This window comes from Anolis sagrei, chromosome 1 (genome assembly GCF_037176765.1).
Source record: "Anolis sagrei isolate rAnoSag1 chromosome 1, rAnoSag1.mat, whole genome shotgun sequence".
Lineage (NCBI taxonomy): Eukaryota > Metazoa > Chordata > Lepidosauria > Squamata > Dactyloidae > Anolis > Anolis sagrei.
The window spans coordinates 3,512,574-3,529,561 of NC_090021.1; the positions used below are offsets into that span (position 1 = coordinate 3,512,574).

Consider the following 16,988-nt stretch of genomic DNA (forward strand, 5'->3'; position numbering starts at 1 on the left):
CAGAACTCTAACAAAACTCTCAAAATTTCATAATAAATGGCAGTTCCTAATTGGTTCTGTCATTAAAATCACCAATAATGAAATAATAATTAAATTTTGAAAGTTTTGTTAGAATTCTGAAATTTTCACCACCAGAACTTTAGTTTTGTAAGTACTTTAGAACCATTTAGAACCATGGATTGCCCAAGCCTACTTGCCATAGATGCAGGCAAAATGTCAGGAGAAATGCCTCTAGAACATGGCCATATAGCCCGAAAAAACCCACAAGAACTTACAATCCAAAATGCTAAAAAAACTCCACAGAAACAAGACCCCTTGAACAAGACTTCCGTGGCACAAGAACTTGGTTTCCAAACAATGCCCGATCTGGCAGGTTTTCCCTTGAAGCAAACTTTATATCCCAAAACTCAGAAATTGGTTTTGTTTCCCTCCCCATTTTCCCTTTATCAGACGCAGCCTTTCGGAGCAACGTAAATACTGAGATTGTTGCCGATCCTGGCTAACCTCCAAACACCTATACTTCAGCTCCTTATCTGGCTGCTCATTAACATTCCCAGGTGTCAGATTGTTTTCCAAACCCAAATCTTGAGAGCTCACAGAGAGAGGGAGTGAATTATCATAGCTAGGCCCAGCAGGGATATTCTCATGAGAAACTGCCCTTTGCACCGAGCCCTCTCTGTCATTGTCTGTATGAAAATCATTGACCAAACCATCCCCATCTTGTACCTCAGCCTCGGCACCATCATGTCCCACATCAGGATCCTGAAACACAAACACAGGCTGATTCCCAACAATCAGCCCCTCTTTCTTTTTCCTTCTATTTTCCCCAGCCTCTCTCTTCTCTAAGCTTCCTTTTTTTCTCATGATGTGGCCAAAGCACTTCATCTTTGCCTCTACTATCCTTCCCTCTGATGAACAGTTGGGATTTCTTTCCTGGAGGATGGACTGGTTGGATCTTCTCGCGGTCCAAGGCACTCTCAGCATTTTCCTCCAGCTTACTTACTTACTAACTTAGGTGATCCCTTGTTGTCCGAGTAGGATAATCCTCCAGGGTGGGTCCGTAGGTGACTATGGAGCCCTATTCTTGATCTGCATCGTCTCCCGCAATCAATCACAGTAAGGGGAGGGCTTTTGGTTGGGAGGATTTGCCACCTGTTTCCAAAAAGAAACAGAAGGACAAGCGGAGAAGGTCTTCAGCCTTCTCTGCCGAAGGTGTTTATTATTATTTATTTATTACGGTTGCTTATACCCCGCCCTTCTCACCCGGGGGGACTCAGGGCGGCTTACACAAACAAGGCACAATTCGATGCCTGTATTACAAAAACATAACATCAAAAACATAACATCAATAACAACAATAATTATAACACTGATAACAATTAACGTAAACAATCAATATTATCGGCAGGAATAGCCATGAACCCGTAAAAACAATTAAAACAATAAAAGCAATACAAACCTCATTGCTGGTCAGCGTTTAACCGACTCATAGTTAGGTTCTACTTTCCACACATTGTTGGTCCTATCATTCTGGTTCCATGTCTAATTGTCAGGGTGCCCAAAGGCCTGGTCCCAGAGCCACGTCTTCACCCTCCTCCTGAAGGCAAGGAGGGAAGTTGAAGCCCTGATTTCCCCCGGGAGTGAGTTCCACAGATGAGGGGCCACCACTGAGAAGGCCCTGCTCCTCGTCCCCACCAGCCTCACTTGTGATAGCGGTGGGGTCGTGAGCAGGGCCTCCCCAGATGATCTCAGATTCCGAGATGGGACGTCAAGGGAGATACGTTCGGACAGATACGCTGGACCGGAACCGTAAAGGGTTTTGTAGGTCAAAACCAGCACCTTGAATTGTGCTCGGAACTGAATCGGCAGCCAGTGGAGCTGACATAACAGGGGGGTGGTGTGTTCCCTGTATGTCGCTCCAGTAAGCAGTCTAGCTGCCGCTCGTTGGACTAGTTGGAGTTTCCGAACAGTCTTCAAGGGCAACCCCACGTAGAGTTCGTTGCAGTAGTCTATACGGGATGTGACAAGAGCGTGGACCACTGTGGCCAGATCAGACTTCCCGAGGTACAGGCGTAACTGGTGCACAAGTTTTAATTGCGCAAAAGCTCTCCCGGCCACCGCTGAGACCTGGGGTTCCAGGCTCAGCGATGAGTCCAGGATCACTCCCAAGCTGCGAACCTGCGACTTCAGGGGGAGTGTAACCCCATCCAGTACAGGCTGTAACCCTATGCCCTGTTCGGCCTTACGACTGACCAGTAGGACCTCTGTCTTGTCTGGATTCAATTTCAATTTGTTAGCTCTCATCCAGTCCGACACAGCAGCTAAACACCGATTCAAGGTCTGGACAGCCTCCTTGGTGACAGGTGGAAAGGAGTGACAGATCTCAACATCATCCGCGTAGAGATAACATTTCAGTCCGAAACTCCGAATGATCTCCCCCAGCGGCTTCATGTAGATGTTAAACAACATTGGGGACAGAATTGATCCCTGATCAATAGTGTTCCTAATACTATCAGAAATATATGTTTTCTGATGTTCTTTGGTGACCCCTCTGAAGCCCCCTTGCAACCTCCCTTAGGAGTCCTGACCCCCAAATTGAGAAACACTGCTTTAAACAGAGGCTGGATAGCCATCTATCAGGAGAGATTGGATTGTGCCTTCCTACATGGCAGAATGGGGTTGGACTAGATGACCCTTGGGGTTCCCTTCCAACTCTTTGTGATGCCATGGTCCTCACAATACCATATAAACCTGTACATTTGAGAAAAAAGAAATGTATAAACACTCTCCAGCGGTTGAGCTGATCCAACCAAGCCTGTCCAATTACGTCGATGTTCTCCATCAAGTGTCTCGTTCTTGGCTGTTGTGTTGATGATTGTGTGCCTCTTAATCCAGCCTTGTTTCCGGCAAGGAATCTCAACCAAACAGCCCTAAAATTCCACTGCCAGCCACTTTGGGCCAGGGAGAGCGGAAAGTGTGAGAGTGGAAAGAGAGAGAAAGGGAACAAGGTTGTCAAAAGACAAGCAAGCAGAGGGAGGGATGTTTGGGTTCCTTGAAAAGTTCCCTCTCTGCTTTGGCATCGAGGCACACCATCTAATCTCATGGGAGGGGATCAGGCTTCACTCCCAGTTCTCCTCTCTCAGTACACAGATTTCACAGAATCACAGTGTTGGGAGCCCAAAGGTTGTCTAGTCTAACCCATTGTCAGTGAAGATATCAAGAACGAAGGGTGCATTGGCACTGTTAAATGAGTTGGAAGAGACCTCCTGGGCCATCCAGTCCAACCTCATTCTGCCAAGAAGCAGGAAAATCACATTCAAAGCACCCCAACAGATGGCCATCCAGCTTCTGTTTAAAAGCCTCCAAAGAAGGAGCCCCCACCACACTTTGTGGCAGAGAGTTCCACTGCTGAAGAGCTCTCTCTTATAGAATCATAGAATCAAAGAGTTGGAAGAGACTTCGTGGACCATCCAGTCCAACCCCATTCTGCCAAGAAGCAGGAATATTGCATCCAAATCACCCCTGACAGATGGCCATCCAGCCTCTGTTTAAAAGCCTCCAAAGAGGGAGCCTCCACCACACTCCGGTGCAGAGAGTTCCACTGCTGAATGGCTCTCACAGTCAGGAAGTTCTTCCTCGTGTTCAGATGGAATCTCCTCTCTTGTAGTTTGAAGCCATTGTTCCCTTGTGTCCTAGTCTCCAGGGAAGCAGAAAACAAGCTTGCTCCCTCCTCCTCCCTGTGGCTTCCTCTCACATATTTATACATGGCTACCATATCTCCTCTCAGCCTTCTCTTCTTCAGGCTAAACATGCCCAGCTCCTTAAGCCGCTCCTCATAGGGCTTGTTCTCCAGACCCTTGATCATTTTAGTCGCCCTCCTCTGGTCACATTCCAGCTTGTCAACATCTCCCTTCAATTGTGGTGCCCAGAATTGGACACAATATTCCAAGAGTGGTCTGACCAAGGCAGAATAGAGCATGGGGAGCATGACTTCCCTAGATCTAGACACTAGGCTCCTCTTGATGCAGGCCAAAATCCCATTGGCTTTTTTCCCCGCCACATCACATTGTTGGCTCACAGTCAGGAAGTTCTTCCTCATGTTCAGGTGGGTACCCCTTTCACTGCAATAGCTCAATGATGCAGAAAGATGGGAGTTGTAGCTTTTCAGGGTCTCTGTCCTTCCAGCCCAAAGAATGTTGTGTTGCTTTGCCAAACTACAACTCCCAGGATTCTATAGTATTGAGCCAAGGCTCAATTTCTAACCAGAGAGGGGTGCAGGGAGCATACAACTGCCCTGCTGCCCCAGCTCCACTGTCTGCCAGTCTGCTACCGAGCACAATTCAAAGTGTTGGCTTTAGCCTATAAAGCCCCAAATAGTTGTGACCCAGCTTACCTGTCTGAACCTAACTCCCTCTATGAACTACCTTGGAGGTTAACATATTCTGAGGAGACCCTACTCTGGTCCCATCTCCGTCACAGACCTGATTGGTGGAGAGGAGAGACAGGGCCTTCTCAGTGGTGGCCCCTTGGGTATGGAACTCTCAGTGAAAATAGTTCTGCACCTCCCTCCTGACCTTCAGAAAGAACGTGAAGACCTGGTTGTGGGACCAAGCCTTTGGAGAATAATTTGCAATGCAGTCATGTGAGATACAAAACAAGTAACTATAGAATGGTGCAATGTATGGAACGGCTCCTGGGCTGTGTGGTTTTTAATATAACTGTTTTAAAGAATGACCAATCAAGACCAAACTTCACACACATAACCCCTATGACCCTCTTTATGTCCTGGTGAGAGTTGGGGGAGGACAGACAATGGATGATGGGATTTGTAGTACTTTCCCACCCTTTTGTTCCCACAGACTACTGCGGCCCCCAACAAAGACCAATAAAGACCAAACTTGGCACAGAGCCCCCATGACCCACTCTACATCCTACTGCTGTTTGGAGGAAGGAAGCTTGTTTTCTGCTTCCTTGGAGACTAGGATGCGGAACAATGGCTTCAAACTACAAGAGAGGAGATTCCATCTGAACATTAGGAAGAACTTCCTGACTGTGAGAGCCGTTCAGCAGTGGAACTCTCTGCCCCGGAGTGTGGTGGAGGCTCCTTCTTTGGAAGCTTTTAAGTAGAGGCTGGATGGCCATTTGTCAGGGGTGATTTGAATGCAATATTCCTGCTTCTTGGCAGGGGGTTGGACTGGATGGCCCGTGAGGTCTCTTCCAACTCTTTGATTCTATGATTCTATGATTCTATGAGGGTGGGCCAGGTATGATGGGACTTGTAGTACAACCACTTACTTCCCGAGACCACTGTGACACTCATCCAATGACTGATCAAGACCAAACTTGACACACAGAGCCCCCATGACCCTCTTTACGTCCTGGTGAGGTTTGGAGGAGGATTGACCACAGACGATGGGACTCGAAGTACCTTCACTAACTTCCTGAGAGCACTGCGAGCCACATAAATAACTGGTAAAGACCAACTTTGGCGCAAAATGCCTTTCTCAAACTACCCGGGCAGCGCCGGGTCCCCAAGCTAGTAAATAATAAAATGGAACGATAGGGTTGATAGGTCCGTATGGAACGGCTACACTTGTTTAGTTCTGCTTATGCAACTGTGAACGGCAGACGGATGTTTTGCAAGAGCCAAAAAAATGTTCAATTGCATATGTTTGCAAACAAACGTGGTTGGTTGGAAACCCCCGACAACCCCAGCCAGCTGTTTTGGGAGGATTCCAAAATCAATCTCTTTAAAAAGGAACATTTTCAAACTCTGGGGGGAAAAAAAGATTAACAGGTTGAGTCTCTCTTCTTCGAAATGCTTTGGATCAGAAGTGTTCAGGATTTTGCAATATTTGCACATACCGTACTGAACTATAAATTCCAGCAGCTACAACTCCCAAATGTCGAGGTCTATTTCCCCCAAACTCCACCAGTGTTCGCCTTTGGGCGTATTGAGTATTCATGCTAAGTTTGGTCCAGATCCATCATTGTTTGAGTCGACAGTGCTTTCTGGATGTATGTAGTTGAACTACAACTCCAAAACTCAAGATCAATGCCTACCAAACCCTTTCAGTATTTTCTGTTGATCATGGGAGTTTTGTGCCAAGTTTAGTTCAATTCCATTGTTGGTGGAATTCAGAATGCTCTTTGATTGTAGGTGAACTATAAATCCCAGCAGCTACAACTCCCAAATGTCAATGTCTGTTTTCCCCAGACTCCACCACATTTGAGCATATTGGGTATTCATGCCAAGGTGGTCCAGATCTATCATTGTTTGAGTCCACAGTGCTCTCTGGATAATAATAATAATAATAATAATAATAATAATAATAATAATACTTTATTTGTACCCCCTACCATCTCCCCAAAGGACTCGGTGCGTCTCTCATGAGGCCGAGCCCGAATACAACAATGGATGTAGGTGAACTACAACTCCAAAACTAAAGGTCAATGCCCACCAAACCCTTCCGGTATTTTCTGTTGGTCATGAGAGTTCTGTGTGCCAAGTTTGGCTCAATTCCATTGTTGGTGGGGTTCAGAATGCTCTTTGATTGTAGTTGAACTATAAATCCCAGCAACTACAACTCCCAAGTGTCAAGGTCGATCTACCCCGAACCCCACCAGTATTCAAATTTGGGCATGTCGGGTATTTGTGCCAAATTTGGGCCAGTGAATGAAAATACATCCTGCATATCAGATATTTACCTGACGATTCATAACAGTAGCAAAATGACAGTTATGAAGTAGCCATGAAAATAATTGTATGGTTTGGGGTCACTACAACATGAGAAACTGGATTAAGGGGTCACGGCATTAGGAAGGTTGAGAAACACTGAGTTAGGGGCACATAGGACCAATAACACCAGCACTCTTTGGCAGAGAAAGCCAAAAACCAGGCATACTCAAACTGTGGCCCTCCAGTTGTTTGAGCCTCCAACTCCCAGAACCCTGATGAGCTTGTTCAATTGTCAGGAATTCTGGGAGTTGAAGGCCCAAACAGCTGGAAGGCCACAGTTTGAGGATGCCTGCCAAAGACCTTGTGAAACTGCAGTTCCCATGAATGTCATAGAATTGAGCCATGACAGTTAAAATGGTATCAAACTGCATTCATTCCACACTGTAGATGCCACCAAGTCACTAGGTCTGCATTGATGATACAATAATTGCAGTTTGACATCATGTTAATTGTCATGCTGCAATGCTATGGAATCCTAGGAGTTGAAGTTTCACAAGTCCATTCACCATTGACACCGTGTTGATTGTCATGATGCAATGCTCTGAAATCCTGGGAGCTGTAGTTTCACAAGTCCATTCACCATTGACACTGTGTTGATTGTCATGTTGCAATGCTCTGAAATCCTGGGAGTTCAAGTTTCACAAGTCCATTCACCATTGACACCATGTTTATTGTCATGTTGCAACGCTATGGAATCCTGGGAGTTGAAGTTTCACAAGTCCATTCACCATTGACACCATGTTGATTGTCATGATGCAGTGCTCTGAAATCCTGGGAGTTCAAGTTTCACAAGTCCATTCACCATTGACACTGTATTGATTGTCATAATGCAATGCTATGGAATCCTGGTAGTTGAAGTTTCACAAGTCCATTCACCATTGACACCGTGTTGATTGTCATGTTGCAATACTCTGAAATCCCGTTGGTTGTAGTTTCACAAGTCCATTCACCATTGACATCGTGTTGATTGCCATGTTGCAATGCTCTGAAATCCTGGGAGTTCAAGTTTCACAAGTCCATTCACCATTGACACCATGTTGATTGTCATGATGCAATGCTCTGAAATCCTGGGAGTTGAAGTTCCACAAGTCCATTCACCATTGACACCATGTTGATTTTCATGTTGCAATGCTCTGAAATCCTGGGAGTTGAAGTTTCACAAGTCCATTCACCATTGACATTGTATTGATTGTCATGATGCAGTTCTATGGAATCCTGGGAGTTGTAGTTTCACAAGTCCATTCACCATCGACACCATGTTCATTGTTATGATGCAATGCTATGGAATCCTGGGAGTTGTAGTTTCACAAGTCCATTCACCATCGACACCATGTTCATTGTTATGATGCAATGCTATGGAATCCTGGGAGTTGTAGATTCACAAGTCCATTCACCATTGACACTGTGTTTATTGTCATGTTGCAATGCTCTGAAATCTTGGGAGTTGTAGTTTCACAAGTCCATTCACCTTCTCTGCCAACGAGTGCTGGCCAAAATCCGGAAGTCTTGCACTCTTCTGCGTGTGCGTGTTTGCATATGTGTGGAATTGTGCAAAACATCCTCCCCACCCCCCTAATTTGAACCAAATGTGCCCCATTAATCTCCCCAGCTTTCCCAGTCCTATAAACAAGGAGATCCAGTCCAGGCGGAGTTTAATAATACTTTTGGTAATTACTTTTTTATGGTTATTATTATTATTATGCTAGGGGCTGGGTTTGGCTTCCCCTCGGCGCGCTCTGGGCTTGCTCTCCGGCACGGGCAGTAAAATTTTTGAAAACCTTGGAAATTAAAAAAGGGAGAGAAGGAGGGAAGAGGAATGTCAACCACACACGTCCCTTTTGCATCTGGTGCTTTACTATGCCCAGTTTCGGAAAAAAAAGTGTTTCGTTATGCGGAGGCAGGAATTTGGAATCGGCGAAAGTTGTGTTTGCACCATCTGGATCGAATTGGGAGTTGGTTCCGGATGGAGAGAGATAGACCCCCCCCTCCGCCCCCCTCCATTGTACTCCATGGTTCTTAGAATCCGTCCCCTTTTGCTCCTGGCCGTAACTTGCTAAATAATACACATTATATCCGTTGCCCGGCAGCAAAACATGCGCTTCCCAGTTTGCAGCATTGCGTCTTGCAAAACCTCCCATCTTAATCATTGGGGAAATGGCTTAAATGTTGTTTGTCTCACTTTGAAACTGGCTTGGAAGTGGGTTTCCATTGGAGAAGGCGGTGCTGGTGGTCCATCCGCTTTGGGTTTTAGTCTGAACTTTTAGAGATGCGTCCTGGCCATGCAATCCGGGGAATGGTCAAGGAGCTCTCCATGGTGCTGGGCCCTGCTTTTCCAAAAAGAGAATTAATGCACTGCTGAAATAATGCCATTTGAGCTCAATGTGATGGAATTCCGGGAGTTGTAGTTTGACAAGGTCTTTAGTCTTTCTATAAGTGGCAGGGGATTGGACCGGATGGCCCATGAGGTCTCTTCCAACTCAATGATTCTACGATTCTATGAAAAGAAAGTGTGCATCTACTCGGTAGAATTAATGCTGTCTGAAACCATTTGAACTGACATGGCTCAGTGCGTACCAATTCAGGCCAAACCAGGTTGGACAACAATAGGCGCACATTATATTTTTACGCCGGGAAGTTTCCATTTGCTGCTTCTTCGTGGCTTCTTTCATTTTACCTAAAATAAGAACAAGAAAATTACACCTGGGTTTGGCTAATTGTTATGTGTGCAGGAAAGGGTGGAGGATGGTGGTCGAAACGCACCAGAATAGCTCGGAACCGGATGGCTTTTCTGGTGTCGGTGGCATTTGCATCTCCAACGCAAAGCCAGAAAAAGAATCTTTCAAAAGGGTTGTGGTAGGGTTTTTTTGGGGCTATATGGCCATGTTCTAGAGGCATTCTCTCCTGACATTTCGCCTGCATCTATGGCAAGCATCCTCAGAGGTAGTGAGGTCTGTTGGAGGTAGGAAAAAAGGGGTTTATATATCTGTGGAAAGACCAGCGTGGGACAAAAGACTCTTGTCTGCTGGAGCTAGGTGTAAATGTTTCAACTGACAACATCGATTAGCATTTGATGGCCTGGCAGTGCCTGGAGCAATCTTTTGTTGAGAAGTGATTAGATGTCCCTGATTGTTTCCTCTCTGTTGTTGTGCTGTTGTAATTTTAGAGTTTTTTTTAATACTGGTAGCCAGATTTGGATGGATGGCATCCTTGAAGTGACTGGACTGACCTTGAAGGAGCTGGGGGTGGTGACGGCTGACAGGGAGCTCTGCGTGGGCTGGTCCATGAGGTCACGAAGAGTCGGAGACGACTGAACGAATGAACAACAAGCCAGATTTTGTTCATTTTCATGGTTTCCTCCTTTCTGTTGAAATTGTCCACCCGCTTCTTGTGGATTTCAGTGGCTTCTCTGTGTAGTCTGACATAGTGGTTGTGAGAGTGGTCCAGGATTTCTGTGTTCTCAAATAATATACTGTGTCTGGGTTGGTTCATCAGGTGGTCTGCTATGGCTGACTTCCCTGGTTGAAGTAGTCTGCAGAGCCTTTCATGTTCCTTGATTCGTGTTTGGGCCTTTCCTGCATTTCGTGGTCTCTATGTAGACTTGTCCACAGCTGCATGGTATACGGTAGACTCCTGCAGAAGTGAAAGGCACTGCAGACTGCTTCAACCAGAGAAGTCAGCCATAGCAGAGCACCTGATGAACCAACCTGGACACAGCGTTTACAATGAATAAACAAGCACCTTGGTCTCCCTATGGATGTCCCAGTCCTCAAGCACTCTCTGCTTCATTCAGAAGAATGCTGCACTCGCAGAGCTCAGGCGGTATTGTATTTCAGTGCCAATGTTCACTTTTGTGGAGAGGTGGCTGCCAAGGGGGCAGAAATGGTCAACATGAAACTCCTAGAACAGCGTTTCTCAACCTGGGGGTCGGGACCCCTGCGTGGGTCGCGAGGGGGCGTCAGAGGGGTCGCCAAAGACCACCAGGAAAACACAGTATTTTCTGTTTGTCATGGGGGTTCTCTGTGGGAAGTTTGGCCCAATTCTGTTGTTGGTGGGGTTCAGAACACTCTTTGATTGTAGGTGAACTATAAATCCCAGCAACGACAACTCCCAAATGTCAAGGTCTATTTTCCCTAAACTCCACGAGGGTTCACATTTGGGCATATTGAGTATTTGTGTCAAGTTTGGTCCATATCCATAATTGTTTGAGTCTACAGTGCTCTCTGGGTGTAGGTGAACTACAACTCCAAAACTCAAGGTCAACGTCCACCAAACCCTTCCAGTATTTTCTGTTGGTCATAGGAGTTCTGTGTGCCAAGTTTGGTTCAATGCCATCGTTGGTGGAATTCAGAATGCTCCTTGATTCTGGGTAAACTATAAATCCCAGCAACTACAACTCCCAAATGACAAAATCAAGCCCCCACCCCACCAGTATTCAAATTTCGGTGTTTCGGGTATTTGTGCCAAATTTGGTCTCGTGAATAAAATACATCCTGCATATGTGATATTTACATTACGATTCATAACAGGAGCAAAATCACAGTTATGAAGTAGCAACAAAAATAATTTTATGGTTGGGGGTCACCACAACTTGAGGAACTGTATTAAGGGGTCGCGGCATTGGGAAGGTTGAGAACCACTGTCCTAGAACAATTCCATCAGCACTGCCTCCGAAAAATCCGGCAAATCTCTTGGGAAGACAAGTGGACAAACATCAGCATGCTGGAAGAAGCGAAGACCACCAGCACTGAAGCGATGCTCCTCTGCTATCAACTCTGCTGGACTTTGTCTGGATGCCTGACCACCGTCTCCCACTGTCTCCCAAAGTTGGACTCCCAACTCAAGAATGGAAAATGGAATGTTGGTGGGCATGAAAAGAGATTTAAAGATGGCCTCAAAGCCAACCTTAAAAACTCTGGCATAGACACTGCGAACGGGGAAATCCTGGCCCTTGAGCGCTCCAGTTGGAGTTCAACTGTGACCAGCAGTGCTGCAGAATTTGAAGAGGCATGAATGGAGGGTGAAAGAGAGAAACATGCCAAGAGGAAGGCACATCAAGCCAACCCCAACCGGGACCACCTTCCACCTGGAAACCAATGTCCTCACTGTGGGAGAAGATGCAGAGCAAGAATAGGGCTCCGCAGTCACCTCCGGACCCACTGCCAGTACACTGATTTTGGAAGACAATCATACTCAGACAACGAGGGATCACCTAAGTAAGGAAGTACTTGTACACAGATGATGTTCAGCTCTATCACTTCTTCCCACCTGCTACTAAGAAGGCTCTTCAGGTCCCGAACCGGTGCTTGGCAGCTGTGATGGTCTGGATGAGGGTGAATAAATTGAAACTGAATCTAGACAAGACAGAGGTCCTCCTGGTCAGTAGAAAGGCCAAACAGGGCATAGGGTTACTGCCTGTGTTGGATGGAGTTACTTGATTACTTTACTTAGGCGATGTGGTTGGACTGAATGGCCTTTGGAGGTCCCCTTCCAACTCTAGAGTAATACAGACTGTATTTACATTCAATTGAGTTTTCTGCTCTGGAGGTTTCTAAACAGAGGCTGGATGGCCATCTGTCTGGAGGGCTTGGGTTATGGCAGAAGTGGGCTGGACTAGGTGGCCTTTGGGGATCCCTTCCAACTATAGGGGAATATAGACTGCCTGGGAGTCTAGTAGTGTCTCCAACAGAAGTTGGATAGCCATTTGTTGGAAAGGCTTGGGTCATGGCAGAAGGGAGTTGGACTAGATGGCCTTTGGGGATCTCTTCCAACGGTAGAGGAATATAGACTGCCTGGGAGTCCAAAGGGGTCTCTGTAATAAGAAATTCAATGTGCAAATTTGATAAATGTGAATTGAATATGATGTGTGGGAATGAATGGAAGAATGGATGGATGTATTTTGGAAACACCTGTATAATATTAAGGCCTGCAATGACTAACTACCTCCTTGCTGGACTTGCTAATGAGAAACCCTGATAAGAACTGGACAGTGGTAAGATAAATGTTTACAATGTTAAGAAGGAAGTCAACATAAGATCAACACCAATCAAGAAGATCATCGTCTGGCCAGGAAACTGAGATGAAGCCAGGATGGAAGATGCCTATCATTCATTTACAACTTTGGGATGACATCTGCAGAATATTTCTATAAAAGACTCAGTCTAATAATGCTCAAAGTGTGGCAGACCTGAGGAGTCTGGTTCACCCGCCATGCTCTGCTCCATGGGAAGGAGAGAGATGGTGTATTTGGAGAGTGGTAGATTTGCACGGGAGCAGTCTGGTCACTTTGGGGCTTCTCTCTCAAGGGAAGAGGAAGAAGTGTGCTTTTGGAGTCTTAGATTTTGTGCAGGGAGTCAGGTTCTGCTGTTCGGAAAACAGAGATCTGGTCCTTGGCATTGTGTTTAGGAAAGAAGTTTTGGCATTTTGGCGTTTTGAAGTTTTGGTGTTATGGAACTATGCATTGGCAAGCTACAGGAAAGCAGGGTCTGGCCTAAGAGGTGCTTCTCCAAGGAGGGAAAAAGGATATGGTAATATTTGGGTGCATGTGGATGAATGCGTGTACATGTATGTGAATGTTGGGTGAAAATGTAATTCCCCTTTGTTTGTTTGTTAACCAATGTAATTGTAAATCCAATGTGGTTGCATAGAATCTGTATGTCCAATGTCATTCTTTGTCTAAATGTTCTTCTGTAATCTGATATACCTTCTCACACTGGAAATTACAATAAAAAGAACCTATGCTTTAAAATCATTGAAAAGTCATTCATGACATCTTCTCTTGAGGTTTTCAAGCAGAAGTTGGAAGGCCATCGGTTGGGAGGGCTTGTGTTGTGGCAGGAGGGGGTGGATGAGATGATCTTTGGGGTTCCCTTCCAACTGTAGAGGAATGTAGGCTGCCTAGGAGTCCAGTAGAGTTCTCTTCTCTGGAGGTTTTCAAACAGAAGTTGGATGGCCATTTGTTGGGAGGGCTTGGGTTATGGCAGAAGAGGGTTGGACTGGATGGTCTTTGGTTATCCCTTGCCGTTCTGTGATTTGAGGCCTCTCTTTTCCAGTCTCCAGGCCCCAGAGCTCTCCCGAAGACCTCAAAGTCCTGATGGGGAACGTCAACCAGCTGAACCAAACCTTCCGGGAGCTCCAGCTGAGGATGCTGCAGCAGCCCTTGAAGGTGGACTTCATGGACCACGTCTGGCGCCTACAGGACCTGCTCCAGAACCACTCTGATTCCCTCCTGAGCATGAGTGGCTCCCTCCAGAAGTTGGGTGGGGAGCTGGGGAGCTTGCGGGCCCAGGCGGCCCAGGCGGACAAGGCCATCTCTGGCCTGCGGGACAGCCTGACACAGCAGGGGGACCTGGCCCAGGCAGAGGCCTACCGGCTCTCGGTGGAAGGCAACAGCAGCCGCCTCCTCCTGCGCCACCACCAGCTCCTCCTGGCCGAGATGGCCTCCCGCATGGAAGGCTTGCGTGACCAGCTGACCGACTTGGGCAGCGAAGTGGGTGGCCTGAACCGGACCCTGTCTTATGATGTGGGCATCCATCACACACGCATCCAGGATCTGCAGGTGAGCCATTGGTAGGGATCTCATGACTGGGTCGAGGGATCGCGGAGTCTCTCTCTCTCTCTCTATATATATATACAGAGAGAGAGAGAGAGAGAGAGTGAGAGAGAGTTGTAGTCTGAGATGATGGTCCTCCAAGATGATGGTCCTCCAAGATGATGGTCCTCCAAGATGATGGTCCTCCAAGATGATGGTCCTCTTGGCAGTGGGTCCATAGGTGGCTGTGAAGCCATATTCTGTATCCACATGTTGTCTCGCAGTGAGGACATCAATTTCCAGGTGGAAGGCAGTCCCGGTCAGGGTTGGCTTGATGCACCTTCTCCCTTTCTCCCTCCATTCGTGCTTCTTTGAATTCTGCAGCACTACTGGTCACAGCTGACCTCCACTGAGAGCGCTCAAGAGCCAGGGCTTCCCAGTACTTGGTGTCTATGCCACTGTTTTTAAGTCTGGCTTTAAACCCATATTTAAATCTTTTTTTCCTGTCCACCAACGTTACATTTCCCATTCTTGAGTTCAGAGTATAGTAACAGCTTTGGGAGATGGTGATCGGGCATTCGGACAACGTGGGTAATCCAGTGGAGTTGATGGTGTAGGAGCATCGCTTCAATGCTGGTGGTTTTTGCTTTCTCTTCCAGAATGCTGACATTTTTCCACCTGTCTTCCCAAGAGATTTGTAGGATTTTTCAGAGGCAACGCTGATGGAATTGTTCCAGGAGTTGCGTGTGACGTCTGTAGACAGTCCATGTTTCAGACAGTCCATGTTGGGAGGACAATAGCTTTATAAACAATTTCCCCATGTAATCTCTCTGAACGATGCAATCTAAACAAAGACTTCTGTTGATCTCTGTAGCTACAGGTGGTTTCTCTTGGGAACCTTCCTTTTCTCTCAGCTCTTCACTCGATTCCTTATCTGCTGTTGCTGCTTCTAACTCCTCAGACTGGCCTTGAAGCTCTGCACTTCCCAAGCCAGTTTTCACACTTCCCAAGCCAGTTTTCCCAAACTTGAATTCCCATCACTTTGTGCTACAGGAAAGCCCACAAGGAAACATCATTTCCCATACTTGAATTCCCATCACTTTGTGCCATAGGAAAGTCCACAATCCTCTCTAAATCATCAGTCAAACTATCAGCCTCTGGCTGATTGACAACAGTTTGCTCCATCTTATCTTCTTTCTTTATTTTTTGAGAGATCTAGGAGTCTTGAAAGGGATCTAGGAGTCTTTCAGATATTCAAAGAACTACACATCTCAATAGGAAAGTTAACATAGGGGCTAGATATTTAACTAATTAACTAACTAACTCACAGCAGACATCTTGCCTCTCTCCATGCTCACAGGAGAAGAACAACATGGAGGGACTGAGGGGCTTGCCATGTGCTCAGAAAAAGAGACATGTTCCTGAGAAGTAGCAGTAAAGATGATGCAAGAAAGGGCTTTTCCCTGCCAACTGAGTCATTTGTCTATCTAGGTCCTTAATGAGGACTACAAGCTTGTGCAGGATGTGGTTGAGTTCCAACAATAGGACAGACTTGTAAACAGTCCGTATGAAAGGGATCTAGGAGTCATTGTCAGGCCCCCATAGAGACTTTATTATGTTATATAATTAAGCCTCCCTTAATGAGAAAGGGTTCCATTTTTATTGTATAGTTTTTGGGAGGGAACCATAGATAGCTTTTTCCCTTAAAGCCCCCTTCCAGAGGCAGAGCTTCCCAGAAGCCAGCCATTTGGGAAAAGGTGTGGAGAGGAGCTAGGAAGTGGAACACATTGCACATTTAGAATTTGGTGCCACAGGTATATGGAAGACAAGGAAGAAAGGACATAGAAGGAAGGCAGAAAATACGCAAGAACTACTGTTGATCCAAGCTTCCAACTTTTCCTACAAATGTTAGTTGCTAGTACCGGGTGAAGTTAAAATCTTGACTTTTTGTTGCCTTATAAAATTAAATTCCATGTTAACTGTTCACCTGTGTGGAGAACAAGCCCTATGAGGAGCGGCTTAAGGAGCTGGGCATGTTTAGCCTGAAGAAGAGAAGGCTGAGAGGAGATATGACAGCCATGTATAAATATGTGAGAGGAAGCCACAGGGAGGAGGAGGGAGCAAGCTTGTTTTCTGCTTCCCTGGAGACTAGGACGCAATGGAGGAATGGCTTCAAACTACAAGAGAGGAGATTCCATCCTAAAATGAGGAAGAACTTCCTGACTGTGAGAGCCATTCAGCAGTGGAACTCTCTGCCCTGGAGTGTGGTGGAGGCTCCTTCTTTGGAGGCTTTGAAGCAGAGGCTGGAGGGCCATCTGTCAGGGGTGATTTGAATGCAATATTCCTGCTTCTTGGCAGAATGGGGTTGGACTGGATGTTGGCCCATGAGGTCTCTTCCAACTCTAGGATTCTATGATTCTATGATCCAAGCCTCCAACTTTTCCTACAAATGTTAATTGTTAGTTAAAATGTTGACTTTTTATTGCCTTATAAAATTAAATTCCATGTTCACTGTTCACCTGTGTAAATCCAACTCAGTTCCTGGTGAGATTAGAGCACCTCCAGGAATTAGCTCAGGGAACAGAACAGTCATCAATAAGAATATAGTATCTAGAAGTCTTGGTAGACTGCAAGCTGAACATGGAGTCTCCTCCCCTGGAGGTTTTTAAGCAGAGGCTGCATGGCCATCTGTCGGGAGGGCTTGGATTGTGCCTCCCTGCC

The 16,988-nt window shown here is 46.2% G+C and overlaps 1 protein-coding gene across 1 annotated transcript in view; it reads left to right on the plus strand.

Annotated features, from left to right (window-relative positions):
* The window catches only part of SCARA5 (scavenger receptor class A member 5), a 98,527-nt gene that overhangs the window by 48,311 nt on the left and 33,228 nt on the right, over positions 1 to 16,988 (plus strand). Inside the window, exon 4 of the mRNA XM_067472520.1 lies at positions 13,789 to 14,294. Coding sequence (XP_067328621.1) covers positions 13,789 to 14,294 — 506 coding nt within the window. The remainder of the gene's footprint in view (positions 1 to 13,788; positions 14,295 to 16,988) is intronic.